The sequence below is a fragment of the Bufo gargarizans genome, chromosome 2 (genome assembly GCF_014858855.1).
Source record: "Bufo gargarizans isolate SCDJY-AF-19 chromosome 2, ASM1485885v1, whole genome shotgun sequence".
Lineage (NCBI taxonomy): Eukaryota > Metazoa > Chordata > Amphibia > Anura > Bufonidae > Bufo > Bufo gargarizans.
The window spans coordinates 48,932,836-48,950,794 of record NC_058081.1 but is presented as its reverse complement, the minus strand read 5'-3'; the positions used below and the strand labels follow the sequence as shown (position 1 = coordinate 48,950,794).

At 55.1% G+C, this 17,959-nt stretch overlaps 1 protein-coding gene and 2 non-coding genes across 4 annotated transcripts; 1 reads left to right on the top strand and 2 right to left on the bottom strand.

Annotated features, from left to right (window-relative positions):
• Positions 1 to 65: 65 nt before the first annotated feature.
• On the bottom strand, positions 66 to 16,296 carry CTC1 (CST telomere replication complex component 1). 2 transcript variants are annotated; one of them, XM_044282868.1, is made up of 24 exons: positions 16,185 to 16,296; positions 16,001 to 16,122; positions 14,244 to 14,496; positions 13,888 to 14,087; positions 11,766 to 11,901; positions 10,506 to 10,793; positions 10,154 to 10,282; positions 9,849 to 10,075; positions 9,610 to 9,784; positions 9,373 to 9,525; positions 9,153 to 9,261; positions 7,951 to 8,032; positions 7,586 to 7,874; positions 7,420 to 7,509; positions 5,253 to 5,354; positions 5,114 to 5,175; positions 4,935 to 5,038; positions 4,704 to 4,866; positions 2,855 to 2,926; positions 1,950 to 2,094; positions 1,812 to 1,873; positions 1,567 to 1,729; positions 1,367 to 1,493; positions 66 to 275 (listed from the first exon to the last, which is right to left on the bottom strand). In XM_044282868.1, exons 1-24 carry the CDS (start codon positions 16,212 to 16,214, stop codon positions 124 to 126), a joined length of 3,435 nt encoding a protein of 1,144 aa, XP_044138803.1. In that variant the 5' UTR covers positions 16,215 to 16,296; the 3' UTR covers positions 66 to 123. The 2 variants fall into 2 exon arrangements, with proteins under 2 accessions (XP_044138803.1, XP_044138804.1); XM_044282869.1 differs by lacking the exons at positions 13,888 to 14,087; positions 16,001 to 16,122; positions 16,185 to 16,296 and having other exon boundaries at positions 14,244 to 14,373.
• Positions 16,297 to 17,543: 1,247 nt separating this feature from the next.
• TRNAL-AAG lies at positions 17,544 to 17,625 on the top strand. The gene has a single exon. It is a non-coding gene; the product is annotated as a tRNA-Leu (tRNA).
• Positions 17,626 to 17,880: 255 nt separating this feature from the next.
• TRNAP-UGG lies at positions 17,881 to 17,952 on the bottom strand. Its single transcript has one exon. It is a non-coding gene; the product is annotated as a tRNA-Pro (tRNA).
• Between the last annotated feature and the right edge of the window lie 7 nt (positions 17,953 to 17,959).

The following is a 17,959-nucleotide window of genomic DNA, read 5'->3' as shown; positions in this document are numbered from 1 at the left end:
CGCAGTCATCTCTTCCATGTTTAGCCCCAGACGTGGGCCGCTGCTTAGTACATAACCAGACAATGCCACGTAAAAAGAATTTAATTACAAAGGTATAAAATATCCAGTGCGGACGATTACAGGTTAATTTACTGATTGGCTGCAGTCTCTAATCATGTGACACAAGGCACGAGGCTCTGCCTCCTGGAGCTGCACACAGGTGACCACAGGGGCCGCAGGCACCCGGGTGACGTATTCTCTCTCCCCCCGCGTGAAGCGCGTCAGCTCTGACAAGGCTAGGGGTAAGAGGTAAGAATATGAGTAAGCGCGAGAAGCTTTAGATACGGATGACAAGACATCAGACAGGCTCCGGAGTAAATTCACTCAGCACTTCCAAGATCTCCACTTGCTGTCAGTGAATGGGAACACCACCATCATGACCTGATACTACACAATGTCTCCATTCAGACGTCCGTGTGCGTTTTGCGGATCCGCAGAACATGGACACCGGCAATGTGCGTTCCACATTTTGCAGACCCCACATCACCGGCACTTAATAGAAAATGGCTATTCTTGTCCGCAATTGCGGACAAGAATAGGACATGTTCTATTTATTTTTTTTCGGGATCGGAATTGCGGACCCGGAAGTGCAGGTCCACATTTCCGTATCCGGGCCGCCCCATAGAAATAAATTGGGTCCGCAATTCCGTTTCTGCAAAATGCGGAACAGAATTGCGGACTTGTGAATGGAGCCTTATGGCTCATTTGTCACTTCAAGGCCAGACAACCACTTTAAGCATCTGAATGTAAACAATACAGAGTTCCTGTCAATGACAGTAAGCAGAGATCTTAAAGAGGACCTTTCATCAGTTTGGCCCTAGTCTAATTACGGTCTTCCCTTATAGGGTGGTCCCCACTGATGCAATGACACTTTTTTTTTCCCCCCAAAGACCCCCCCTTTTATATATTATAATGAGCCGACTCGGTTATACTAGGCGGAGACTCCTCCCTGGCTAAGAGCGGTGCGCTCTGATTGGATGCGCTGACAGCCAGGGAGAAGAAAACCTCCCCCAGCGAAACGGCGAGTCTCCGCCTAGTATGACCGAGCCGGCTCATTATAATATAAGGTGCCAAAATTAATGGGGCCAACAGCGGACGAACGGGGAGGGAGGGGTCTTTGGGGGGGAAGTGCCATGGCATCAGTGGGGACCACCCTATAAGGTAAGACCATAATTAGACTAGGGCCAACCTGATGAAAGGTTCTCTTTAACCCTTGACTTACACCATGCCCCCCCCATAAAAAAAACAAAAACAAAAAAAACATCAGAAATATGGCCTCAGGTTTCCCAGGACAGGACAGACTTGTCAGAATATTAGGTGGTCTCACCTGAGGTCACGGCTCCTGCAGCTTCCGCACGTTCTCTGAAGGTGAGGACTAAGGGTCGGCAGATGGCTGGACGGGTCATGAGGAAGGTCATGTGGTCTACCAGGGGGTCTCTGCTGTGCTCGTCACCCTGCAGGAGAGGACTGAGGTAAGTCGTCTGAGCGCCATCTACAATCACCCGCTATGTGGCTGTGTACACTTACTGGCAGCTCACTCCGCCCTCGGCTCTTCACTACCACTTTCCCCCTTGACAAGACCCGCCCCTGCAGAGCCTCCCAGAGCTTGCGGGAGATTCCCAGCACCAGCAAGACCGCCTCATCCTGCAGGAATAGCCGCACCTCTCCAGATCCATCCTCTGCTTTTACCCTGAAATGGACAGGATTGGGTTAACCCTTGTCGTACCCCGTCTCCCCTTCCCCCTCCCTGTACGAGGCTGCTGTCTGCTCACCAGGCTTTTGCTCTGAAGACCCCAGACGGAGAGTTGCAGAAGGCCGAGCGGAGACAGGCTCCCTGTGGGTGAAGAAAACTCTCAGCCAAGCATTTGCACAGAAGAAGTGGACAAGTGGGAGGTGCACAGCAGACTTACCTGCACGAATGCGCTGCCACACCCCGAGCAGTCCCAGTACAGCGTCACGCTGAGGACACAGGTCACGGAGCACACCGCCCGCTGAGGATTCGGGGTCCCTGTCAGCTGCTTGAACAGTACGAGAGGGGGTGCAGCCACGTTCTCACTGAAAGCACAGACGAAGCAATCTATCCGACCAAATTCGGACGGGTTCTAATATGCTTTATGCTTCCACTTGCAAACCATTTCCTAGGATCGGCCGTAGACCCTATAGGGAAGTTTCCCGGAGGGCCGATGCCCAGGGGGCCACCCAAGCCCTCCTCTCTGCTGGCCGGGTACATAATGACCTGATGCTCAACAGCCGCAGGTGCCCCCCTGAACTGTATTACCGTCATGACCGTGATACAGTTAAATGCTGGGGCGGCGGTATTTTGTGCTGTCCTGCGGTATTTGGTTCTGCTGGGGCGGTATTATGTGCTGCACTATGGTATTGCAGGCCCCGCCTACTTGTTTTAGTTTGGACCCACCTACAAAATGGGGCCACTTTATTTTTTTCAGGGACACTTTAAGTTCCCAATCTGCCCCTGCCTAGATCTCTGCTTGCCGTCAGCAAATGAAAACATTCTTATTTACATCCAGAGGCTAAATATCCGTACAGATCTTCTCACAGCTGAGGGTTTGTCACCACATATATCCAACCTGGACAATCCTCTGCGAGCTGAACACATCTCCAATGTATCAGCCCGGCGTGCAGACTGGTTAGCTCACGGAGGATTGTTTTAGGAATTGAAATGTGTTTCCATTCACTGACAGCAATCTGAGATCTTGAAAGGAACGAGGAATTGAAAGAAAGGAGTACGTTAGGAAGGTTCGCCTTTCACCGACTGGAAAACTCCAACTACAAAGAAGTCAATGAAAAAACTCACAAACTCTCGGTGGGTGGGCTCAAGACGCTCAGGTGGGTGGTGGGCACGCTGCGGAGGTAGACTCTGCCGGACCTAAGAGGGAGAAACATTATACCAGAGGATCGTACGAGGATCAGCTGATCACCCAGAACACGCTGATCTCATGACAAAGGCATCTATGAAGGAGACAACAGGTGAACAGACCGTCCTTGACGCTGATGTGTAAGGCCTAGTTCACACAGTCAGTGTTTGGTCAGTGATTTCCATCAGTGATTCTGAGCCAAAACCAGAAACGGAGCAAATCTTTCCATTAAACCTTCTCTCTGTGAAAATGGCTGCACTAAGGCGGGTTTACACCGCGCGATGTTACAGCTGATGGTCGGGAAGGAAGCGTTCCTTCCTGACAGTCAGCTGCTCGTTCAGTGGAGGAGATCAATGCAGTATTTACATGCAGCGATCTCCTCCACAGGATGAGGACGAGGGATCGCCATCGCTCGTCCTCATACAGCTGCAGTTTAGACGGCACGATCTGCTGCCCAGGAAGGATGATCGGTGGTGCCGGCGCGAAGACAGGATCGCCCAATGAATGACCAATCTGCGGCACATTTACACCGACACTGTCCAATATTAGGGCCAAATAATCCACCTTTAGACTGGCAGACAGTCGGCCAGATCATCACTAATGAGCGTTCAGAGTAAGTGCCAATATCGATGATCTGGCAGTGTAATACTGCCGCTGATTACCTGATAAAAAGCTGCTGCCAGCAAAACCTAGTCAGTATGGGGGGGGAGTGATGGTATTAGCGATCATTCCTCCCTATACTGTGCATATGCACTAGCACAGGTAAGTATAAGCTATGTAACCATGGCAGCCAGAACTGCAGTAGCGTCCTGGCTGCCATGGTAACCGATCGGAGCGCCAGCAATTAAACTGGGACGCCGATCGGAAATGCACCCGATCAGGATGTCGGATCTGAGTAATATACTGTCGGATCTGAGTTTTCATGATCGTGAAAACCCAGATTTCAAAAAGCTGTTATGCAGACGGATCCGCACTGAACGGATACCATTGTTTATAGGTGCGGATCCGTCTGTGCAGATACCAGACGGATCCACACCGAACGCAAGTGTGAAAGTAGCCTAATAGCAGTGGTCTCCTCCACTGATGAGCAGGAACGCTTCCTTCCTGACAATCTGCTGCTGTATGTAAAAAATCCTTTAAAAACTGGAAAAATTGTAAATACTGATTATATATAGACAAGAAATGTAATGTATGTACACAGTGACTGCACCAGCAGAATAGTGAGTGCAGCTCTGGGGTATAATACAGGATGTGACTCAGGATCAGTACAGGATAAGTAATGTATGTACACGGTGAGTGCACCAGCAGAATAGTGAGTGCAGCTCTGGGGTATAATACAGGATATGTAATGTATGTACACGGTGAGTGCACCAGCAGAATAGTGAGTGCAGCTCTGGGGTATAATACAGGATAAGTAATGTATGTACACGGTGAGTGCACCAGCAGAATAGTGAGTGCAGCTCTGGAGTATAATACAGGATGTAACTCAGGATCAGTACAGGATAAGTAACGTATGTACACGGTGAGTGCACCAGCAGAATAGTGAGTGCAGCTCTGGAGTATAATACAGGATGTAACTCAGGATCAGTACAGGATAAGTAATGTATGTACACAGTGACTGCACCAGCAGAATAGTGAGTGCAGCTCTGGGGTATAATACAGGATATGTAATGTATGTACACAGTGACTGCACTTTGTATGTAGATTCAGATGGTAATTTACACAATGCCGAGGGTACATGTTAATTCCTTGAAGTTAAACACTAAGGGGGTTGCTCTGGAATAATACCTGGATACTTTCCTCTCCAAGCCTTGCAGCATTACTGTGGCCCCTGGGAGAAGCCCCAGATGGTAGGGGCCATTTGAGACATCCAGATAAACAGATGCAGAGGACTGGCTCTGGGGCTGGGTTATGGTCACTTTGATGGAGGCTCCGGGAGGCAAGAATACATCTGTGGAGGAGGACAGGAGGTCAGCCTCATATAGGACCATACAGCAGTAAGAAGACGACCATGCTCACCAGGAACCTTATGTGCGCTGCATGGCGCTGCCCTTGTGTTCTGTGTGTCACATATGAGGCGGCTGCACACCACACCCGTCACAGTCAGCAGAGAGCCGCTGGAGCTGGAAGAAACACCACCGATGACTGGATGAAAGATGGCAGCTCAACCTCAAGGTCCTGTCTGAGGAGCAACTCACCTCTGCTTCAGCGCTTCTTCTATAGAAGGGAGGTCGGCTGGGCCTGGTGAGAACCGTGTGGTCTAAATACACAGGACAGATCAGGGGGTGCACACAGGAAGGACGCAGGGAAAAAAGCCCAACAGCAGGGAGAAGTCACCTCTACGTCTTCTAGTGTCCAGTCAGCAGGAACCTGGAGACACCGAAGAGCACTGACGATTTCCAGGGGAGGATCCGATAAACGGTCAAATATCCCGGAGTCCTGAAAAACATGGGAAAATGAGTCTGCCCCTCCTCCTGCAGGGCGATACATATAGAAGGAGGTATGAGTCTGCCCCTCCTCCTGCAGGGTGATACATATAGAAGGAGCTATGAGTCTGCCCCTCCTCCTGCAGGGTGATACATATAGAAGGAGCTATGAGTCTGCTCCTCCTCCTGCAGGGTGATACATATAGAAGGAGCTATGAGTCTGCTCCTCCTCCTGCAGGGTGATACATATAGAAGGAGATATGAGTCTGCTCCTCCCCCTGCAGGGCGATACATATAGAAGGAGCTATGAGTCTGCCCCTCCTCCTGCAGGGCGATACATATAGAAGGAGCTATGAGTCTGCCCCTCCTCCTGCAGGGTGATACATATAGAAGGAGATATGAGTCTGCTCCTCCCCCTGCAGGGTGATACATATAGAAGGAGCTATGAGTCTGCTCCTCCTCCTGCAGGGTGATACATATAGAAGGGAGCTATGAGTCTGCCCCTCCTCCTGCAGGGTGATACATATAGAAGGAGCTATGAGTCTGCCCCTCCTCCTGCAGGGTGATACATATAGAAGGGAGCTATGAGTCTGCCCCTCCTCCTGCAGGGTGATACATATAGAAGGGAGCTATGAGTCTGCTCCTCCTCCTGCAGGGTGATACATATAGAAGGAGCTATGAGTCTGCTCCTCCTCCTACAGGGTGATACATATAGAAGGAGCTATGAGTCTGCCCCTCCTCCTGCAGGGTAATACATATAGAAGGAGCTATGAGTCTGCCCCTCCTCCTGCAGGGTGATACATATAGAAGGAGCTATGAGTCTGCTCCTCCTCCTGCAGGGTGATACATATAGAAGGAGCTATGAGTCTGCTCCTCCTCCTGCAGGGTGATACATATAGAAGGAGCTATGAGTCTGCCCCTCCTCCTGCAGGGTGACACATATAGAAGGGAGCTATGAGTCTGCCCCTCCTCCTGCAGGGTGACACATATAGAAGGAGCTATGAGTCTGCTCCTCCTCCTGCAGGGCGATACATATAGAAGGAGCTATGAGTCTGCCCCTCCTCCTGCAGGGCGATACATATAGAAGGAGCTATGAGTCTGCCCCTCCTCCTGCAGGGCGATACATATAGAAGGAGATATGAGTCTGCTCCTCCCCCTGCAGGGCGATACATATAGAAGGAGCTATGAGTCTGCTCCTCCCCCTGCAGGGCGATACATATAGAAGGAGCTATGAGTCTGCCCCTCCTCCTGCAGGGCGATACATATAGAAGGAGCTATGAGTCTGCCCCTCCTCCTGCAGGGCGATACATATAGAAGGAGATATGAGTCTGCTCCTCCCCCTGCAGGGCGATACATATAGAAGGAGCTATGAGTCTGCCCCTCCTCCTGCAGGGCGATACATATAGAAGGAGCTATGAGTCTGCCCCTCCTCCTGCAGGGCGATACATATAGAAGGAGCTATGAGTCTGCCCCTCCTCCTGCAGGGTGATACATATAGAAGGAGCTATGAGTCTGCTCCTCCTCCTGCAGGGTGATACATATAGAAGGAGCTATGAGTCTGCCCCTCCTCCTGCAGGGTGATATATATAGAAGGGGGCTATGAGTCTGCTCCTCCTCCTGCAGGGTGATACATATAGAAGGAGCTATGAGTCTGCCCCTCCTCCTGCAGGGTGATACATATAGAAGGAGCTATGAGTCTGCTCCTCCTCCTGCAGGGTGATACATATAGAAGGAGCTATGAGTCTGCCCCTCCTCCTGCAGGGTGATACATATAGAAGGAGCTATGAGTCGGCTCCTCCTCCTGCAGGGTGATACATATAGAAGGAGCTATGAGTCTGCCCCTCCTCCTGCAGGGTGATACATATAGAAGGAGCTATGAGTCTGCCCCTCCTCCTGCAGGGTGATATATATAGAAGGGGGCTATGAGTCTGCACCTCCTCCTGCAGGGCGATACATATAGAAGGAGCTATGAGTCTGCCCCTCCTCTTGCAGGGTGATACATATAGAAGGAGCTATGAGTCTGCTCCGCCCCCTGCAGGGTGACAGGTGTATGGGGTCAGTAAGCCTGCAGCCCTCACCGTTTCTCCTGTAGCACTCAGACGATACAACTTGTTGGGTTGGAGGAAGTGAAACCACCGCACTGAGGAGCAGGAGAACAGGAGGACGACCTGCAGAAAGAACAGAATGAGTCACGTGGAGTCACTGGCAGATAAAACCGACGACGAGGACAATGGCTTCCCCGACCTTTGTAAGACTTTTCTCTCCGTTATCCGATCTCCTGGCCTCTGCTCCTTCCTCTCTGATGTCCACCCATGAAGCTGTAGCCCGGAACTGAAGCCCCTTGTCCTGGCCGGGTTTCATACGCCTCCCCTCCAAACTCTCGATCACAAGGTGGCGCTGTGCCCAGGATGCCTCCCGCCGTGGTATTTTAACTGGTGGATGAGGCCCCGTTCCTGCATCCGGGCAAGAAGATGATGAGGAATGTGAGGAGTGCAGGATTCGCACGTCTTCGGCGAGGAACACAGCGTACACCCTAAGATGGCAGGAGACAGGCCGGTGAGAAGGATCCAGCACATACGTGCGGTGTAGAAGTATGGAGAGACTGGCACCTGCTGCGCTGATCCTCCTGATCGCCTTTCACCCGTAGGATCTCAGTCACCAGCTGATAGCGACGAACCTCGAGGACACAGCCTGCAAAATACAAGTCCAGGAATAAGATGGACACCAAACCTTGTGCTCCGAGTCAAGAATGATCTGATAGACACACACTCTCGATTTCCAGAAAGAAAGGGATCCATGATGAAATCAAGCCCCTTTGGGGGGCTTACTAAAAATCTAAGCACAATTTTCACTGGACATAACCTTAAAGAGCATCTGTCAGCAGGATCCTCCCTAGTAAACCAAGCATACTGCCTGGAAGGGTTGACGTTGCTAAATCATCCGATACATTACTTACCGTATTTTTCCAACTATAAGACGGACCCCCCACCCCCCGCCAAAAAATGGGATAAAAGTGGCAGCGCTTCGTATAGTCCAAATGCTAATGGAAGCGCGGTCATAAGCATGCGGGAGGCACGGGGAGGTGAGGACAGCCGCAATGCTGGAAAAATACGGTATGTTAAACCTTCGCACGGTTTCTGAGAAAGTCACTTTTTCTTCATATGCAAATGAGGTTGATGGGACAGGGGGCCGGCCCAAGCCCTTGGAGCACCGGTGAGTCACCGCCCCACAGGGTCACATTTGTCGCTGGCTGTGTGGTTCTGTACCGGTGGTCCTAGTATTGGGGCAGGTGCAGAGGATTTGCTGCTGCTCCCTAAGCCATGCAGATACCTACAGCGCATGCTCCAATGATGTGAGCTGACACCCAGAAGTAGGAGAAGCAGCAAATCCCCCTGGCACATGCACCATTCACAGACCAACAGAGCAAGTGCGGGAACACAGGACCGGGCGAGATATTTGGCCCTGTCTATCAAGCAGGGGTAATATCTGGAGCTGCGGGGCAGTGACTAACTAGTGCTCTAAGGGCTTGGGCCGGCATCTTGGTGTTCCATCAACCGAATTTTCATAAGATGAAAAAGTGAATTTTCTCTGGAATGGGGCAATACAGCAACGGGACAAGGTATTGTTAGGTTCAGCAGGGTCAACAGGGTTGACCCTGCTGAATGATAATCCTTAAAGGATAAATATCGCCTATTTGGATGCGGGGTTACTTAATACTCTTGTATCGGCAGACATGATGAAGTGGACGCTTCTGACTGATGATGGACAAGTAACAATATAATATATGAGCGAAGAAGGGGAAGACGTATACCTATCCAGTTGATCACAGGAGCCGGCAGAACCAGACAGGTGAGAGAAGATGACTGGTCCTTTAAGAACAGAGATCCTGAAGAGGAGGCCTGAAGAACACCGAGGAGGACCTGTGGGAAGACAGCAGTCACATAGTGGTGAGAAGACTCCAGGACATCTCATCTTCTGAGGTCACTGCTTAAAGGGAAGGCCACCAGGAAGGTGGGAGCTCTCGTACTCACATGAGGCACAGACAGATCTCTGGATCGCAGTGAGTAATGGGACCAGTGAAGATGTTGATTCGCCTCCTGTCCTTGAAGGTTCTCCGAGGAACATATCATAGAGGGAAACAGGGAGAGAGGAGGGAGGCACCAAGGAGGAGGCAGCGGACAGTACTGGGGGGGGGAAATGAGGAGACGCTATCATTAGATCATGGCCGCTGATGCCCCCCACCTCTAACTCTTCCCCATGACATTTACCTCCTGCAGTGGACAGTCATGTGGATCTGCAACCATCTCTTCCAGCAAATCCCTCTCGGTCCTCCCACTGGGCCAAGAAGACAACGTGGGAAACAGAAGCTTCTCTGCAGGACCTTGGGCTCCATTACTGAGGAATCGGGTGATGCATGTCTGTCTGACCAGACGTGGACACAACCTAAAAGACAAGGACATCACGTCCACGAATGCGAGAATGTCAGGACCCCACCCCCTTCTCTTACTTCTCCTGCAGCTTGTCGATGACGTCACACACCCACAGGTACTCCGGCAGTCGCAGGCGGTAGTGGAACAGGAGGTGGAGATACAGGTTACTGGATCCAGAGAACGGGACGCACGGCACGTTGAGGCGAGAGAAGTCACATATTCTGAGCCGACTCCTGAGACAGCACGAGAGGACGAGCGTGGGGAAGAGAGGGCTGGGAGACTGCTGCAGGTGGACATCACAGACCTGGGAACCAGGACAAGGGCTGTAAATGAGGGCTGCTGGCAGCCATCTTGATTCACCCCACCTGTTCCGATACCTCACCTCCACCCTGGTACCAACTCTCAGTCCTCTCCCTCCGCCCCGCAGCTGGGTGTATGCCGTGCAGAGAAGCAGCGCCCCGTCCAGTTCATACAAGCCTGCAGGTGCATTCAGCACCCGGGTGACCACCCCCTGACAGAGAACACATGAGTCAACCCTCATATCAGCAGATATTGGGGAGGAGATAAGCAAACTTTAGCATCCCCAAAGGATGAGGGTGGGAACGTCATCAGATAACAAAAGAGCTAAGGATCGTTGACTTTGCTTGATGGACAACAACACTCATCATGCCTTTTTACGTTCCGCTAGCAACATCCATGGAGTGATCACCAGATGTCCTGTCTCCGCTACTCACCTTGTAGCTTAGAGTCTTTGATTCTTTATATCGTCTTCTCGTCGCTCTCTCCTGAGGGTCTCCACGAGACACTTTCGTTTCACTTGGATGCATTAGTTCCTCAGAATTCTCCATCACAGGTGTGGAGGGACAGGAAGGAGATAGCTGCGGGCGAGATAGGAGAAGAGAAGAGGAGGTCACCGCCAACACCTGGTGAGGAGACCCGCGGAGAGACGACAACGCCAGCAAGGTCACTTCATACGTGTCACCAACGTTTAACTCGTGGTACCAGGACAGCTTGGAAGGAACCTGAAAAAGAGGAGGATACAGAAAATGTCTCAACTTAGTATGAGGAGGTAAAAAGACTGCCCCTCCTCCTGCAGGGTGATACATATAGAAGGAGCTATGAGTCTGCCCCTCCTCCTGCTGGGCGACACAGACAGAAGGGAGCTATGAGTCTGCCCCTCCTCCTGCAGGGTGATACATATAGAAGGAGCTATGAGTCTGCTCCTCCTCCTGCAGGGTGATACATATAGAAGGAGCTATGGGTCTGCCCCTCCTCCTGCTGGGCGACACAGACAGAAGGGAGCTATGAGTCTGCCCCTCCTCCTGCAGGGTGATACATATAGAAGGAGCTATGAGTCTGCCCCTCCTCCTGCAGGGTGATACATATAGAAATAGCTATGAGTCTGCTCCTCCTCCTGCAGGGTGACACATATAGAAGGAGCTATGAGTCTGCCCCTCCTCCTGCAGGGTGACACATATAGAAGGAGCTATGAGTCTGCCCCTCCTCCTGCAGGGTGATACATATAGAAGGAGCTATGAGTCTGCCCCTCCTCCTGCAGGGTGATACATATAGAAGGAGCTATGAGTCTGCCCCTCCTCCTGCAGGGTGATACATATAGAAGGAGCTATGAGTCTGCCCCTCCTCCTGCTGGGCGACACAGACAGAAGGGAGCTATGAGTCTGCCCCTCCTCCTGCAGGGTGATACATATAGAAGGAGCTATGAGTCTGCCCCTCCCCCTGCAGGGTGATACATATAGAAGGAGCTATGAGTCTGCCCCTCCTCCTGCAGGGTGATACATATAGAAGGAGCTATGAGTCTGCTCCTCCTCCTGCAGGGTGATACATATAGAAGGAGCTATGAGTCTGCTCCTCCTCCTGCAGGGTGATACATATAGAAGGGAGCTATGAGTCTGCTCCTCCTCCTGCAGGGTGATACATATAGAAGGAGCTATGAGTCTGCCCCTCCTCCTGCAGGGTGATACATATAGACTCACCTGTACAATCACAGGTACAGATTGCTTTGTATCTTGAAGGAAGAAGAAGAAGAAGGTCTTCTTGCGGATGGTGACCAGTGATGTGACAGATGAAAGATGACCGGTCACTGATATTCGGGATCCATGGGGCCGATCGCTGAAGAGAGAGGAAAGAGTTGTTACCGGATTTATGGGGACAGACGAAGAGGAAACGGATGGACAAGAAATCAAATGAGGGGGAAACAGGAGGAGGCGTCAGGACAACAGGCAGGAGGAGGAGGCGGCGTCACGACAACAGGCAGGAGGAGGAGGCGGCGTCACGACAACAGGCAGGAGGAGGAGGCGGCGTCACGACAACAGGCAGGAGGAGGAGGAGGAGGAGGCGGCGTCACGACAACAGGCAGGAGGAGGAGGAGGAGGAGGAGGCGGCGTCACGACAACAGGCAGGAGGAGGAGGAGGAGGCGGCGTCACGACAACAGGCAGGAGGAGGAGGAGGAGGCGGCGGCGTCACGACAACAGGCAGGAGGAGGAGGAGGAGGAGGAGGAGGAGGAGGCGGCGTCACGACAACAGGCAGGAGGAGGAGGAGGAGGAGGAGGCGGCGGCGTCACGACAACAGGCAGGAGGAGGAGGAGGAGGCGGCGGCGTCACGACAACAGGCAGGAGGAGGAGGAGGAGGAGGAGGAGGAGGAGGCGGCGGCGTCACGACAACAGGCAGGAGGAGGAGGAGGAGGAGGAGGAGGCGGCGTCAGGACAACAGGCAGGAGGAGGAGGCGGCGTCAGGACAACAGGCAGGATGAGGAGGCGGCGTCAGGACAACAGGCAGGAGGAGGAGGAGGCGGCGGCGTCACGACAACAGGCAGGAGGAGGAGGAGGCGGCGTCAGGACAACAGGCAGGAGGAGGAGGAGGAGGAGGAGGCGTCACGACAACAGGCAGGAGGAGGAGGAGGAGGCGGCGTCAGGACAACAGGCAGGAGGAGGAGGAGGCGGCGTCAGGACAACAGGCAGGAGGAGGAGGAGGCGGCGTCAGGACAACAGGCAGGAGGAGGAGGAGGCGGCACGACAACAGGCAGGAGGAGGAGGAGGCGGCACGACAACAGGCAGGACGAGGAGGAGGCGGCACGACAACAGGCAGGACGAGGAGGAGGCGGCACGACAACAGGCAGGAGGAGGCGGCAGGACGAGGAGGAGGCGGCAGGACGAGGAGGAGGAGGCGGCAGGACGAGGAGGAGGAGGCGGCAGGACGAGGAGGAGGAGGCGGCAGGACGAGGAGGAGGAGGCGGCAGGACGAGGAGGAGGAGGCGGCAGGACGAGGAGGAGGAGGCGGCAGGACGAGGAGGAGGAGGCGGCAGGACAAGGAGGAGGAGGCGGCAGGACAGGAGGAGGAGGCGGCAGGACAAGGAGGAGGAGGCGGCAGGACAAGGAGGAGGAGGCGGCAGGACAAGGAGGAGGAGGCGGCAGGACGAGGAGGAGGAGGCGGCAGGACAAGGAGGAGGAGGCGGCAGGACAAGGAGGAGGAGGCGGCAGGACAACAGGCAGGAGGAGGAGGCGGCAGGACAACAGGCAGGAGGAGGAGGCGGCAGGACAACAGGCAGGAGGAGGAGGCGGCAGGACAACAGGCAGGGAGGAGGAGGCGGCAGGACAACAGGCAGGAGGAGGAGGAGGCGGCGGGACAACAGGCAGGAGGAGGAGGAGGCGGCGGGACAACAGGCAGGAGGAGGAGGAGGCGGCGGGACAACAGGCAGGAGGAGGAGGAGGCGGCGGGACAACAGGCAGGAGGAGGAGGAGGCGGCGGGACAACAGGCAGGAGGAGGAGGAGGCGGCGGGACAACAGGCAGGAGGAGGAGGAGGCGGCGGGACAACAGGCAGGAGGAGGAGGAGGCGGCGGGACAACAGGCAGGAGGAGGAGGAGGCGGCGGGACAACAGGCAGGAGGAGGAGGAGGCGGCGGGACAACAGGCAGGAGGAGGAGGAGGCGGCGGGACAACAGGCAGGAGGAGGAGGAGGCGGCGGGACAACAGGCAGGAGGAGGAGGAGGCGGCGGGACAACAGGCAGGAGGAGGAGGAGGCGGCGGGACAACAGGCAGGAGGAAGAGGGGGGAGAGGCCGCAGAACGTCAGGAATATGAGGGCCTCAGTTATTTACCTCCTGCCTAGAAGCAGAAGTGCTGACTCAGGCATCATAGATGAGGAACCTGCAGGGACTTCTGCTGTGACCTCAGGCTGGGTGACCGGGTTCGGGGGGGACAGGACCTCCACGTAGCCTCCTCTCTGATGAGTGGGGATATACGTCCAGCAGGGGAAGAAGAGCAGCGAGCCAAGACACGAGCAATCAAACTGCGAGAACTGCAGAGATGATTATAGCACACAACTCATCAGGGGTGACGCCATCTAGTGGTGTTCTTAGTTACAGCATGGTCATGGGCCCCATTATTTGTGGCCCCTGTGTAACATAGTGAAGAAGAAATGATGTGTCCATGGTAACCTCCCCCGGCGTCTTACCTCACACGGTACACAGCCGCTGGCATCTCGCACATACAGGTTCCCATCATGCTCTCTGTTGCCATCAGTAGGCCGGTCTGTAATGTACCCCACCAGGAGGATGCGAGCTCGTGGCAGTGTGGTGGGGGGCGCCCTGCTGGACTTAGGCCCCAAACCCTCCCGGCTCCACTGCTGGAACTGCTCAGTGTCCCAGCCCAAGAGGGAGACACAGGGCGATCGCTGGAGGGCGAGGAGCTGGGCGATCGGGGTGAAACTGGGAGGAGACAAAGGAAAAATACACTGAAACTGCAGGACGGGCACAGCACTGCACCCCCAGAAGATACCTCTAGGACTGTTACTGGGGGCACCGGTCCTGTACCTCTAGGACTGTTACTGGCGGCACCGGTCCTGCCCCTCTACGACCGGGGGCACCGGTCCTGCCCCTCTACGACCGGGGGCACCGGTCCTGCCCCTCCACGACCGGGGGCACCGGTCCTGCCCCTCCACGACCGTTACCGGGGCACCGGTCCTGCCCCTCCACGACCGTTACCGGGGGCACCGGTCCTGCCCCTCCACGACCGTTACCGGGGGCACCGGTCCTGCCCCTCCACGACCGTTACCGGGGGCACCGGTCCTGCCCCTCCACGACCATTACCGGGGGCACCGGTCCTGCCCCTCCACGACCGTTACCGGGGGCACCGGTCCTGCCCCTCCACGACCGTTACCGGGGGCACCGGTCCTGCCCCTCCACGACCGTTACCGGGGGCACCGGTCCTGCCCCTCCACGACCGTTACCGGGGGCACCGGTCCTGCCCCTCCACGACCGTTACCGGGGGCACCGGTCCTGCCCCTCCACGACCGTTACCGGGGGCACCGGTCCTGCCCCTCCACGACCGTTACCGGGGGCACCGGTCCTTCCCCCTCCACGACCGTTACCGGGGGCACCGGTCCTTCCCCTCCACGACCGTTACCGGGGGCACCGGTCCTGCCCCTCTACGACCGGGGGCACCGGTCCTGCCCCTCTACGACCGGGGGCACCGGTCCTGCCCCTCTACGACCGGGGGCACCGGTCCTGCCCCTCTACGACCGGGGGCACCGGTCCTGCCCCTCTACGACCGGGGGCACCGGTCCTGCCCCTCTACGACCGGGGGCACCGGTCCTGCCCCTCTACGACCGGGGGCACCGGTCCTGCCCCTCTACGACCGGGGGCATCGGTCCTGCCCCTCTACGACCGGGGGCACCGGTCCTGCCCCTCTACGACCGGGGGCACCGGTCCTGCCCCTCTACGACCGGGGGCATCGGTCCTGCCCCTCTACGACCGGGGGCATCGGTCCTGCCCCTCTACGACCGGGGGCTCCGGTCCTGCCCCTCTACGACCGGGGGCTCCGGTCCTGCCCCTCTACGACCGGGGGCACCGGTCCTGCCCCTCCACGACCGTTACCGGGGGCACCGGTCCTTCCCCTCCACGACCGTTACCGGGGGCACCGGTCCTTCCCCTCCACGACCGTTACCGGGGGCACCGGTCCTTCCCCTCCACGACCGTTACCGGGGGCACCGGTCCTGCCCCTCAACGACCGTTACCGGGGGCACCGGTCCTGCCCCTCCACGACCGTTACCGGGGGCACCGGTCCTGCCCCTCCACGACCGTTACCGGGGGCACCGGTCCTTTCCCTCCACGACCGTTACCGGGGGCACCGGTCCTGCGCCTCTACGACCGGGGGCACCGGTCCTGCGCCTCTACGACCGGGGGCACCGGTCCTGCACCTTTAGGACTGTACCTGTAGCTGACAGGCAGCTGGGCGCTCAGGCTCCGCAGACATGGCAGCAGCTCCTTCCCCGCCTCCTCCTCGCTCAGCTGCTCCAGGACATGTCTCTCTGCCGCCTGCAGCCAGGAGGTGACCTGCAACCAGACACAGACTCAGGACATGTAGACACCGACCTCCAATCCTCATTAACACCTACCTGCAACCCCTGAGGAGCCCCTGTCTCCATAGAAACCGCTCACCGCACTAACTTTATCCCATTCTTGACAAACTCCTGGAAGTACTGGCAGAAACAGGAAATGACGACATCAAGCGGCATCCCTTACTGGCGGAAGTGTTTGCCTGTGTAAACCTGGCCATCTGGCGATGAAATTGTGAACTGCACCAACTGCAACTTCAGTGCGATGTGAACAGGGACATGCTCGCCACCCTGTGTCCATAATATGAACTACATCTGTGTAGTAGTACCGCGAAAACATAGAAATGCTCGTCATCTGGTGTCCAAAATGTCAACTGCACACATCTAGCAGTTGCCAGGAAATTTTTCAAACGCTCGCCACCCGGTGTTCAATCTGAGTACTACACAGTACAGTGACTACATGGACATGCTCGCCACCCGGTGTTCAATCTGAGTACTACACGGTACAGTGACTACATGGACATGCTCGCCACCCGGTGTTCAATCTGAGTACTACACAGTACAATGACTACATGGACATGCTCGCCACCCGGTGTTCAATCTGAGTACTACACAGTACAGTGACTACATGGACATGCTCGCCACCCGGTGTTCAATCTGAGTACTACACGGTACAGTGACTACATGGACATGCTCGCCACCCGGTGTTCAATCTGAGTACTACACAGTACAGTGACTACATGGACATGCTCGCCACCCGGTGTTCAATCTGAGCACTACACGGTGCCGTCTCTACAAGGACATGCTCGCCACCCGGTGTTCAATCTGAGTACTACACGGTTCCGTGACTACAAGGACATGCTCGCCACCCGGTGTTCAATCTGAGTACTACACGGTGCCGTGACTACAAGGACATGCTCGCCACCCGGTGTTCAATCTGAGTACTACACGGTGCCGTGACTACAAGGACATGCTCGCCACCTGGTGTTCAAGCTGAGTACTACACAGCGTCGTGACTACAAGGACATGCTCGCCACCCGGTGTTCAAGCTGAGTACTACACGGTGCCGTGACTACAAGGACATGCTCGCCACCCGGTGTTCAATCTGAGTACTACACGGTGCCGTGACTACAAGGACATGCTCGCCACCCGGTGTTCAAGCTGAGTACTACACGGTGCCGTGACTACAAGGACATGCTCGCCACCTGGTGTTCAAAATGTAAACTCCACCAACTCCCAGCTCCAGTCTCCGTGGATCAGCTTCCTGTGGATGCCATAGTGGGGGTTGTAGTTTTATAGAAGCTTCCCCCAGCCCCATGGCAGGAAAACGTGAGGTTTCCCCTCTAAACCAAAAATAACATTCACTTTACAGCGTCGCAGTAACAGTCTGACCATCCACTACAGAGCCGGGGACAGTCAGGTAGCGTGGCCGAGCGGTCTAAGGCGCTGGATTAAGGCTCCAGTCTCTTCGGGGGCGTGGGTTCGAATCCCACCGCTGCCAGAATGTTTTTTTTTTTTCTTGCTTCCCCTCTAAATGTTCAAACTAATTTTCAATGTATGTGGTATAAAATCCTGTCCACATGTACCGTTACCCCCGCGGCAAAAAAGTGCAGCAACAGTATCCTCTGTTCTGAATGTAATATTCTGTTAAGCATTGATATCATTCGTGCAAAAAAATTAAATAATAAAAAAAATCCCATGACCATAATTATGCAATAATGAACCGATTTGGAAATAATAACAAAAAATAAAAACAGGGCTCGTCCGGGATTTGAACCCGGGACCTCTCGCACCCAAAGCGAGAATCATACCCCTAGACCAACGAGCCAGCTGAA

Excerpts from the sequence above, each read along its gene's own strand:
- CTC1 (XM_044282868.1), bottom strand. The coding sequence starts at position 16,214 with ATGGAGACAGGGGCTCCTCAGGGGTTGCAG. Across the intron at positions 7,875-7,950 it reads CAGGAGGATCAGCGCAGCAG|GGTGTACGCTGTGTTCCTCG; the intron begins GTGCCAGTCTCT and ends CTGCCATCTTAG. Across the intron at positions 7,510-7,585 it reads GAGAGAAAAGTCTTACAAAG|GTCGTCCTCCTGTTCTCCTG; the intron begins GTCGGGGAAGCC and ends TTCTTTCTGCAG.